The 10,971-nt window shown below is 40.2% G+C and overlaps 3 protein-coding genes and 1 non-coding gene across 4 annotated transcripts in view; 1 reads left to right on the top strand and 3 right to left on the bottom strand.

Moving 5' to 3' along the window:
* The window catches only part of LOC116391343 (N-acetyltransferase ESCO2), an 8,107-nt gene extending 7,231 nt beyond the window's left edge, over window positions 1-876 (bottom strand). Inside the window, exon 1 of the mRNA XM_031861843.1 lies at window positions 803-876. The gene's annotated coding sequence lies outside the window, so the exon portion shown is untranslated. The remainder of the gene's footprint in view (window positions 1-802) is intronic.
* Window positions 877-1,445: 569 nt separating this feature from the next.
* ccdc25 (coiled-coil domain containing 25) lies at window positions 1,446-6,257 on the top strand. The gene is made up of 9 exons (XM_031861624.1): window positions 1,446-1,622; window positions 1,784-1,831; window positions 2,003-2,042; window positions 2,178-2,229; window positions 3,039-3,114; window positions 3,378-3,481; window positions 3,693-3,895; window positions 4,047-4,092; window positions 4,469-6,257. Exons 1-9 carry the CDS (start codon window positions 1,598-1,600, stop codon window positions 4,496-4,498), a joined length of 624 nt encoding a protein of 207 aa, XP_031717484.1. The 5' UTR covers window positions 1,446-1,597; the 3' UTR covers window positions 4,499-6,257.
* A 192-nt stretch (window positions 6,258-6,449) lies between these two features.
* On the bottom strand, window positions 6,450-6,522 carry trnaa-agc (transfer RNA alanine (anticodon AGC)). The gene has a single exon. It is a non-coding gene; the product is annotated as a tRNA-Ala (tRNA).
* A 1,437-nt stretch (window positions 6,523-7,959) lies between these two features.
* The window catches only part of tmem214 (transmembrane protein 214), a 21,614-nt gene continuing 18,602 nt past the window's right edge, over window positions 7,960-10,971 (bottom strand). The window contains exons 11-17 of the mRNA XM_031861775.1: window positions 10,780-10,828; window positions 10,505-10,612; window positions 10,266-10,383; window positions 10,048-10,144; window positions 9,209-9,377; window positions 8,904-9,055; window positions 7,960-8,435 (exon numbers count right to left, since the gene is read on the bottom strand). Coding sequence (XP_031717635.1) covers window positions 8,309-8,435; window positions 8,904-9,055; window positions 9,209-9,377; window positions 10,048-10,144; window positions 10,266-10,383; window positions 10,505-10,612; window positions 10,780-10,828 — 820 coding nt within the window. The 3' untranslated portion in view covers window positions 7,960-8,308. The remainder of the gene's footprint in view (window positions 8,436-8,903; window positions 9,056-9,208; window positions 9,378-10,047; window positions 10,145-10,265; window positions 10,384-10,504; window positions 10,613-10,779; window positions 10,829-10,971) is intronic.

The following is a 10,971-nucleotide window of genomic DNA, read 5'->3' as shown; positions in this document are numbered from 1 at the left end:
CACACACACACACACACACACACACACACACACACACACACACACACTCTAACATTAGCAGGTCTACTTGAACTTATGATCAAAACCAATCAGCCTGTTACCAAGTGTAAATAAACAAAAAGGTAGAGACAAGCTTTGTTCAAGTAACATTAACTTACTTTTTGAAAAACAAAAACAATAACAGGGCAACAAAGCTTCCTATTGGTAGGAGGATAATGTCACAGAGTGCAATGCATCTTTAGGTAATTGTTTGTTTGACCTTAAAGTGACATATTCTCAACATAAGCTAAAGGTACATGGACCTATGGAGGCCACACCGGTTATTGGGTTACTAACGTTACTGGCTAGATTTGGATATTGATCTGTGTTCTCAGTTCAACGTTACACCAAAAACGACACCATATTTCATCATGTTTGTGCACACATGTGAGCTTCTCTCCACATGTTACGTCAGTGTTACATGTTACGTCAGCTAATAAAGCGCTTATTTAACAGCTAAAGGGGAGATGAGTGGATAATTGGCGGGATGATTAACATATACAAAAGATACTAACTAACTATCGATATTGATTACATTTCACCTGTTTGTTTCCACGTTTGTTTTAAACCAATATATTAAGTTACATCGAAACATCATACATTTGTTTGATGGGTAACGTTAGCTTGCTTAAACGCTTGTTAAAGGTTCGCTTCCTTGTAACGATAGTTAACGTTAGCTACGTAAATACACAATTTATGAGAGAAGCAAAGAACGCATCAAGCACTTCAAAGATATCAATAAAACACGTATAATATCTCTTACCTAACACGTTTCTGTCGTGCTGTAAAAACAATAAATGTCGCTATAAAGTTTGAGTCGCTGCTTTTTCTACCCGCGTTTCTTCACACTGTTTTGAATGCGTTCGAACAGCGCGCGCCAGTCTCTAAAAAAAAAAAAAAAAAAAGTACCGGAAACGGAAACACGGAGAAGCTATTCGTAATCGAGTTACAACAGTAAAAGCGCGAATGGACTTCTGGTCCTTGACTTCAGAATAAAAGGTAGTCGTTTACTAAATGACAATTACGCATGTAATATAACGTGTGTGCAGTTATTGCTTATTTCATTCAAATATATGGTAAATATTAAATGAACTGTACTTGTATAGCGCTTTTCTAGTCTTTCCAACCACTCAAAGCGCTTTCACACGACTTGTCATCATTCACCCATTCACACACTGATGGCAGGGCTATTGATTGAAAGACAACCCCACTCTCCACTTAGTCACATATATTGAGTGTAGTTATGCAAAACATTTCGCTAAAACATTTATTTTGTGAAAATATTGTTTCTTGTTAACTTGTGGTGAATTGTTGGAATGCCACGCTTTTATTTTGTAGATATAATTGTGGGTACATCCGGACCGGTAGCTGCTAACTCTCGGTAGCTTAGTGCAGCTAGCTAACAACTTCCCAGGTCATCTTGCACACGCGAAAAGTGACAACAGCAACGATCAGGCGCAACTGATTATATTTATTTGTGTTGATAATTAGCTGCATTAGCTTTAAAACTGTATAAACTTAATGTTTATATTTTAGTGGCGAGTTAAATTCACGTAAAATGGTGTTATACTTCACAAGTGCAGGTGAGTAACGTTAACGATACAGCATAGTTGGCATTAGCTAGTAGCCTGGTTAGCCAATACTTTTTTCATTTCTCATTTAATGTGACTGTGTTTGTTGTGTTTCGTGCCAGCTTATATTGCTGCTTCATCCAGTAAGTAACGATGTATTGTTTCCCTCTCAGTGGTGAACCCTCACTACACAATCTACATGGGAAAAGACAAATATGAAAGTAAGTTCGTTATTACATCGCAGATACACACACACACACACACACACACACACACACACACACACACACACTTGATGCTACGTATTTGACTTGTCTGGTGCTGTCACTCTGATTATGGATTGTTGAACTTCTATATGTAATGTGCCACATCACCTCTAACTGTTTTTGCAGATGAGGATCTGATAAAGTACGGATGGCCTGAAGACATCTGGTGAGACTCGAGTGTCAACACTAACATTGCTTAACAGATGTCATTTAATATCTTGTAATGAATAGCTTGTAAGCACAATTAAGAGGAACATCAATATGAATAACTCAAGTTTAACTCTCTTTTTTCCACGTCCAGGTTCCATGTGGACAAACTGTCCTCGGCTCACGTTTATCTGAGACTGCCAAAGGTAAAGACTCAACACGATGAACCTGAAATCCTGAATGTTAAGTACCGAGTCCTGAGTCCTGATGATACAGTATTACGTTCAGGGTTTGAAATAAGCAGCAGCTAAAATGCTGGTCAAATATGCACGTGGCTGCTAGATTTGCTTCACTCACTAGCCAACAAAACAATAGTTATCTGTTGAGCGGCTGGTAGATTTTGGAATACACAGGCCGCAGTGGCAGGTCGACAAAAAATGTTAATTCCCAACACTAATTAGGATTGGCTATTGGACAAACTTATGTTGTCTATCTTTATCTTTGGTCAATTTACATGAATCCTCGTGCAAAACGGCACAAATGAGACAACAATGATGCTCAGGTTAAAGTGTATTTCAGCCCTTAAATACAGCAGACATTCAGAGTTTTTAGGGTGCAATATCTTGTTGATTAAAATACTTTTTTAACTTGACTGTGAGCACTTAAACCACGATGTAAAATTACCCTTTTTTCCCTAAACACTAAAATGTATATTTCTACGTCCACTGGGAATCTGCGATGTAGAATCAAATGGTATGAAACCCTTAAGGGGGGTATGTTTGAAACAAACTAGTGTGTGCGATGTGCCATTGGACTAGTCTAGAGATACAAGTGGTTACATCTGTTCATAATGGACACACTTGATGGCGGGGCAGAGTGTGGTGAGATACAATGAATCCTACAAATGGGGATAATCTCAGGGTTGTCAGATTGAAGTTTAAATAACATTGTCGGGTGGGTCAGGGGTTTCAGACACTGATCAAACATAGTTTGAAGGACTCTGTGTGTTTTCTAGGGTCAGACCATAGACGACATTCCCCTTGAGGTGCTGATAGACTGTGCACAGCTGGTGAAAAACAACAGCATCCAAGGTAAAGATCTGCTTCCTGATAACGTCATGTCTTTGGATGATCGGCATCAGGTATCAGCCACCACCAATGGGTTTCAGAATAAGAGCCTTGACTTATCACAGCTGATCAGATGGCATGACTCATGATAAACAAAACAGTTCTTCCTTAAAGCTGCGTGTTGACGACTACCCTGAAAAATCATCCTGTCAAAGCCTCCTTCTGCTGTTTTGTGACACATGTACATTTCTATGTATGTTAAATGAAGCTGTGTTGTATGCTGTCAGGCTGTAAGATGAACAACCTCAAAGTGGTTTACACACCTTGGGCCAACCTGAAGAAGACCGGAGACATGGACATAGGACAGATCGGCTTCTTTCGACAGAAAGAGGTCAGTAGACCAGCACTGAAATGAGAACACTCTGACTCTGGAAAAATGTGTCCAGAACAAAGATTCTGCACAGATTCATGTTCACTGTGATGGAATATGGTGATGATGTTGCATGCCACGTTGTTTTCTTCTTGTATTCTACATCATGTGTCTGTTATCGCCACAGACTTACCAGTTAACGGGTGTGTCATTCTCACACTGTGTTTCCCAGGTGAAGATTGTGGCCGTGGACAAGAAGGTCAACGAGATCGTGAACCGCCTGGAGAAAACCAAAGATGAACGCTTCCCCGACCTGGCGGCAGAGAAAGAGTCGAGAGACCAAGAGGAGAGGAACGAGAAGAAAGCTCAGCTCCAAGACCTGAAGAAGCAAGAGAAGGAGGAACAGAAGAGGAAAAAGGAGATGGAGGAACTCAAGTAATTTATTTGTTGTTGTTACTTATCCTGTGACATTGTTCTAGTAAGTAGTTCTAGTGTCAAATAGTTTACTAAAGCAACAGTTTAACACTGTTTTTATTAAATCCTCTGTACATGTATCAACGTCTTATGTTTGGGTTTGTCTCTCCAGGAACTACACTTCACTGATGAAGAGTGAAAATATGACGACCAATGAGGTGAGGACACATCTATGAATCTATGTTTTGTTTAGGAATAGACGGACAGGAAAGCTCAGGGCTTCTGCTACATGTTTAGTAGAATTATTTTCAATATTAACAGAAAAAGAGATGTACCACGATGTGTTTTCCTACTGTGAAATATACCGTATCGGTGTCTAATGAAAAGAGGCACAAAGAACACTATTATTTAGATTCACAGCCTGAATGAAGCAGACAAGTAAAGGATATGTTTATGTCATGGACGAGTTTTGATGTAAAGAGTTGTGAGATAATACAGAGAAGCCACTTCATCAAGTAAAGGAAAAGTATCTGAGACCAGCTCTGGTTTTGTTCACCACATTAACTTTGAGCTTCGCTACCTTTCGTTGTGCAGGATGGTAATGATTCAGACGACTTCATGTGAGAGGTGATCTCCTGACATTAGGCAGACAGAAGCGCCTCCATCACTCAGCCCTGCCGTCGGGATGCTCCTCTGCTGCTTTTGCTTGCTGTAATTCTGCACTGACATCGAAAGAAAATCAAAGACGAACGGATACCTTTTTTTGCTTCTGGACACTCGGAGCAGAACCTGAGTCAACGAGGGACAGCGCCGGGGGGGATTTACTCCACATGCTGATTGGTTCAAACACTGCTTTAACTAAGCCGAACGGCCTCTTCATCACGGGATGGCACTGAAGAAGAAACACAGGACAACAAGAATGCTGAGCATAAGTTTGGGGGGGAAAAACACTCAAAGAGCAGAACTGTGTTTTCACTGATGATGCGTTATGATAAAACTAGTGGATTCTTGTTCACTTTCTTTATGTGTTCCTTTCTCTGCATGTCAGATTTTATTCAATACAATGTATTAAACTAACAGTTATAGTTATTCATTGACATGATGTTCTTTTGAACAGCAACATAAACCAGTCGCAGCCTCTCTCATCCAGCTGCAGAACCATCATGTCCGGAGCCACTGATGTCCTGAAAGATTATAAATTCAGGGATGCGTCTAAAATTTACTTTCAAACAACGCTTGTCTCAAGTCTCATGCTTATTCTGTCCAATTACCTGTTTAAACCCAAATAAATTACAGTAAGTTCACAATACAACCGTAAAGCAGAAATTCCAGAACCATCACGTGTTTTGCATTTTTGCTTGAACCAAAACTAAAGATTAATAGATTATAAAATAGTAAAATAAAATGTAATTTCCCAGACTTTAAGAGCCCTGTGAAAGTTCATTATTTTCCTTTTTAAAACAGTAATTTTGCTAGATTTTCACAAAGCTTTTGAAAACTTCTCATGATCAAATAGAAGTTTAGTTAAAAGCAAGTAAGTGGACCTTGAGTAAATGTTATTTTTTGTCACATGTTCAACACTGGACCTGCAGTAGAAGTTCTACTTAAGTCACCAACAGATGAGAAATGTAACGGCAGCATCACTTTAGACCTGCAGATTAATTATGTGTGCTGTCTGCAGGCAGGGGAAGACGCATGCTGCACTTTTGAGCTAACCTCCTCTTCCCAGTACTTTTCTTTGTCTTTTAAATCTATAAAAAAAAAACTGCAGTTTTCCTGCAGGTTTTGAAATTACAGCATTTGTTCCCTCCTGTAGGTGGCAACATCAACACATCTACACCACAGACTGAGAATGTGAAGGTCTGAAATGCTGATGTGGTTTCTCCCCGTTCTCTAAAGGCACAGGTGTGTTTGATAATGACGCAACAGTTCTCCTCGCTATCTGCTAAATGAGGAGACTGTTGTAAGGTTACAAACCAGTTTCATGTGGAGCAATGCATGTGCAGAAATGTAATAAAATGTTAAGTTGTTTAACAAAGTCGTCTTACTAACTTTTGAGTTAATTTTTGTAACTTAGTTTGTTTACTTCAATTGCCAAGATGTTATGTTTCTGCCCTCCAATGTTTATAATCTGAATTATAGCACCAAGTTGATTGTTTTATGACAATAAATCAACAATCCCGAAAAGGGTACCAGCAATGGTAACCGCTATATCTATATTAATAAGCGTAGATGTTGTGAATCAGTGATTTATATTTTATTACACATCTGATAATTAGATCGTATGACTACATGTGCTGCTATTTGGAATTAAAAACTACACTTTCCCCTTTAATCTTGTCTACCTAAAACTCTCCTCCATTGAAATGGAATCTTTACTAATACATGTTTGGACACAGAGGAAGGTTTACACAACATAAGCCATTAATTCAGATTCTACAACGAACACAATCTAAACAAAAACAAGTCAGGCTAAATAAGACACGATGAATGAATAAATATATATATATGTAGTACATACATATCCGTCATTATATATAATAGTGTTTGTCTTTTGAGAGAAAGAATAAAAGCTTGGAGGATGCGGGCATCGATCCCGCTACTTCTCGCATGCTAAGCGAGCGCTCTACCATCTGAGCTAATCCCCCACGATGTCTACAGAGTGTCAAATGACATACAGAAAGATAGTGAGTTGTGCGTCGTCTAGTGTTCCATCGTCAATGACTTCCAGGTATTTTCTGAGATACACCTAAGCCGGTAACTAACGTTAGTTGTTTAAGATCAACCCATAACAAAATGTGACCTGGACCATGACGCAACATATACAAATAACAGTAAAACCAGACCACATATGCAGACTCTAGTGTCTCGTAATGCAGAGCAACAGGTCTTTATGAAGTACCGTTTTGCTTTAGCGAATCCAGCTCGACGCGATCTTGCAAACGTTATACATTTCTTTAATTTCGTAGGTGGCTGTGGTCTGGTGCGCTGTTATTAAGGCCTATTCACCGTTGTAGATGAGATGTGGCTTGAAAATCGCGAGTATGGTGAGCTGTGTTGTTGATACATCTGCAGCCTATGAGAAGAGCGAGGCGTACATGATCACATGAAAACACCAGCAGAAGGAGCATGTCATGTTTTATCCTGGAAACACGATAGAGACAACACAGACAAACTAACCAATGGGGTTGAAGTCTTTATTAGAAATCATTTACATTACAAAGTAAGACATTAGTCATTGCCATATCCATCATTACATCCTGTTAACAAATAGGGTTAGTGAATCAGCTGGTCAGAAATGTTTACCCTCCCTAGATGAGGGTTTATTCTTCATTCTCTGGGGTACAGGAGGATGTTGGCACGGGGTTAATCATCATCCTATTATTGAGACCGAGCTTGTTGATCCACACAGAACATCATTAGCTTTCAAGAATGAGAACACCACCGCTGTTTATAGCTCAGGTGTTGAGCTACTTGTGTCAAATGAAAACTCCAGAGAAACAGCAGACAGATGAGAAAAGCAGCAAAGATGAGACGGGGAGATAATGCAGGACAGGCAGACAAGACAGCAGCTAGATTTATTCTTCTTCTTCTGGATCTTTTAGACAGATGTGAGCCTCCATTTGGGTCATGCTGTCAACTCTAAATATTCTCACCACTTTACCCACAATATCTTTCCTGTTGAAGACGTGAGCTGCCCACTGGAAAGATTCTCAGGTTTGATGAAGGTTTTACTGAGACTGACAAACATACTGTATCTGATCGTACTTCAGACTGAGCTGGACCGAGCGTGTGAGATGAGGTCTTCAGTGGATTGGAAAAGTCTGGAATATCTTGTTTTTGGTCTTTTCCCTGCCCATTACCAAGTTTTCACATAACACTTTTTTTTTACATATATATCATTAAATAAAAATGTTATATAAATCATCTACAAACCTACATTTTCTATAAATTACACAATCTGTTTAACCCAAAGGTTAAAGCAACAGCTGAATTCGCAGTAGAAAACTCAGGGAGAGAGAGAGACGGAGCGAGAGAGACGGAGCGAGAGAGACGGAGCGAGAGAGACGGAGCGAGAGAGCGAGAGAGACAGAGCGAGAGAGCGAGAGAGACGGAGAGAGAGAGACGGAGCAAGACGGAGAGAGAGAGCGAGAGAGAGGACCTCTGCTTCCAGCATTGACAAAAAGATTGGTAGAAAAAAAAAAAAAAACATTTTACAATATCAAAGTGATTTAAAAATGTAACCAAAATAATAATAGATGGGTCCTTTTGAGTGAGAGTTCGTTTGTCTGACCCCACAGTGTCCAATCATAGCACGGGGGCCAGCGCACTGAAAGGCAGCCTCAGACTAGGTCGCCGTGTGTGTGTGTGTGTGTGTGTATAACTTCATGCGTGTGTATTGCGTGTGTAAATTAGTCGGTATCTGTGTCGTCATCACGGCTGTGTCAGCAGCTCCTGGGCCCACGTCTTAATGGCCAACGTTGTGTGTTGGAGCAGCTGCCACGTTGTGTTGGTGAAGGACACGGCGTGGCCCTGCAGACACGAGACGGACACCTCACCACTGCAGGCGGGAAAAAGAAGAAGAAATAGTTTGAGAATTTGTTCTAAAACTTAAAAAACCTTGAATGCAGCTTTTTGATTTGGATACCGGGGTCGGGATGAACCAGCTATTCATAAATCCAGTGAGTTCGTATGGAATGTTCTTCCTTACGTTCTCAGCGACTGCTGCCCTCGTTTCAAAATAGTGATTCACTGAAATGGGTTGCATCATCTTTAGCTAGTAAACACTTATTTTAATAAGGGCTCTGCAGACTTCAACATGTTGAATGTGTTGTGAATTGAATTATGTGGCTGTACTGCGATGAAACACATCAATGCTTTCGTCCATCAAATTTATAAAAAAAAAAAAAAAAAAAAAAAAAATCTGCCTTTGATGGATTGATAAGGGCTCAAAAGGCCATCTAGTGTTATAATTAATAATATAAAAAAAGATACAAAACATGTTAAAAGGATGCCTCAAAGTACTGACTTGCAGGAGTCCTGTAGGTTGCTCCACGCTCGTTGTAGCAGTTCAGATATAAACGCCAGTGCTGGCAAGATGTAGTTCTGATGGAGGGAGAGGAGCAGCTGCTTTAAATACGCCAACACCTGGAATACACTGTCGGGAGTGTTGGTGTTCACCTGTGCAAAGACACACAGAGGAAATACGCTGGTCAGTGACATGAAATACAATGGCTTCCATTGATTCAAGAGGAAACGCATTCAATCTTTGTGTTGAAAAGTTAACTGGAGGAAAATGGAAGTGAGGTGAACATCAGCGTTTTAAAGCCTCACCCAGTCTATGGCCTGCGGTGTCTTTTCTTTGACCCAGAGAATAAACTGCGTGGTGTTTTCAGAGATGAAGATGGCCGCTGTTTTAGTCTTTTCCAAACCTTGGTCCATTAGTGGGCCCAAAACCCGTGCACACTCAGAGTAATAATGAGGCGTGTTCGTCTCCAACCAGCTGCAGAGGATGCAAAAACACAAAATAAAAACAAAAGTTAAATTATTAAATTGCATATACAGTAATTAAACATCCAGTGGGTTTGCATATGTGTCCCTTAGGTCACTAGGTGCACAAAGTTAGAGTTTTACACAGTTGCATGCAGATGCCTGTTGAATATGTCAATGTGTTGTCAACCATTGTTTCCAATGTAAAGTAGTCGCCTGCAATGTTACATTTTCATTCATCTTTCGTACACTTTAACTGGATTTTTTCAATTTGCAAAGATGACTGAATTAAGTCTTCGTATTACTATTAACTAGCAGTGTACTATTTAAAATGTATTTAAATGTTTTAACTACATCTTATGCACTCAGTGGCCACTTCATTAGGTGCAGCTGTACATCGAATGGAATCTAATACAACATCTGTCTTCAATTATATGTTTATTATTGAGGTCAGAGTTAAAGATGGTTTTGTTCTGGACTACATTATATTACGAGGCCTTTCTATTATTTAGTCATAAGCCAGTGGAGCAGAATGTGAACAAACTGCTTTGTGTACAGCAACGTTGACACGAAGTGAATCCGAAGCGTGCGTGAGATATCTTTAAGCTTTGGCTCGACTGGCCTCTGGTCCGACCGTGGACAGAAGTCTAGAAAGCAGTCAGAGACCATTTCTGAGGCCGTACCTGAAGCCCTGTTTGGAGTAGACCTGTATTTTGCTGCAGGCCTGCTGCGATACGGCTGTGACCCCCGAGTTGCGTAGATACAGGGCTGTGGTGGAATCTGAAACACACAACGCACTTCGTAAGACCTGAAAAACAGAGAAAACGAAGTAAATCGGAAAAAACAAAGCCCTGCACGTTGTGGTATAGAACAATAAAGGGTGGAGAGGACTCGGACAGACCTGCGAAGGAGCCACGAGATCTGATGTCGTGAGCAATGAAGCCGGCGACAAACACGAGCAAAACCATGAGCAGTTTGGACCACGGGAACCCACGGCCGCGCATCTTCACCTGCAGATTCTGGACACGGAAGAGGAAACACTGACTCCTACTTCTGTGCTTGACGATCTAATTGTTCGGTACGTTCATAGCACGCATTGTAGAAGGTTAATCCAGCTCACACAGGGACCGTTGTTCTCACCTGACACAGGCTGTTGCAGTCCTGAAGCTCCAGAGATTCCACGGTGTCTTTCATCTCCTCATTGGTCACTCTGAAAGACTGCACCGTTTCTTCAAGGTTTTTCCGGAGCTTCAGATGGAAAAGAAAGTACAGCACTTAAACACGAGACTTTTTATTTATCCGTTTATTAATAAAGCTGTTGCTCTCGGTGTGTAAACATGCACTAATTTTACTATGTAGTATGCAGAAGCTGAGTTTGGTTTATGAACCGTCAGCCCTTAGGGCAGCAGTCGTACCTTTGGTGGGAGGATATTCCAGGACTTCAATAAATGCTTCAACAGCAGACTGGAGAAGAAAAGAGCAGAGAAACAGTTAGCTTCATCTATCAGTGTGTATGTGTGTGTGTGTATATATATATAATATATATATATATATAACACATATATATATATATATATAACATATAACATATATATATATACATATAT

Source organism: Anarrhichthys ocellatus, unplaced genomic scaffold (assembly GCF_004355925.1).
Source record: "Anarrhichthys ocellatus isolate YVR2014 unplaced genomic scaffold, GSC_Weel_1.0 scaffold25, whole genome shotgun sequence".
Taxonomy (NCBI): Eukaryota; Metazoa; Chordata; class Actinopteri; order Perciformes; family Anarhichadidae; genus Anarrhichthys; species Anarrhichthys ocellatus.
This window is presented reverse-complemented; position numbering and strand designations above follow the sequence as displayed.

What these genes read in the sequence shown, in the direction of transcription:
- ccdc25 (XM_031861624.1), top strand. Translation starts at nt 1,598, where the DNA reads ATGGTGTTATACTTCACAAGTGCAG. An exon ending in GGATGGCCTGAAGACATCTG is followed by an intron (nt 2,043 to 2,177) that starts GTGAGACTCGAG and finishes TTCCACGTCCAG; the next exon opens with GTTCCATGTGGACAAACTGT. An exon ending in AAAATATGACGACCAATGAG is followed by an intron (nt 4,093 to 4,468) that starts GTGAGGACACAT and finishes TTCGTTGTGCAG; the next exon opens with GATGGTAATGATTCAGACGA.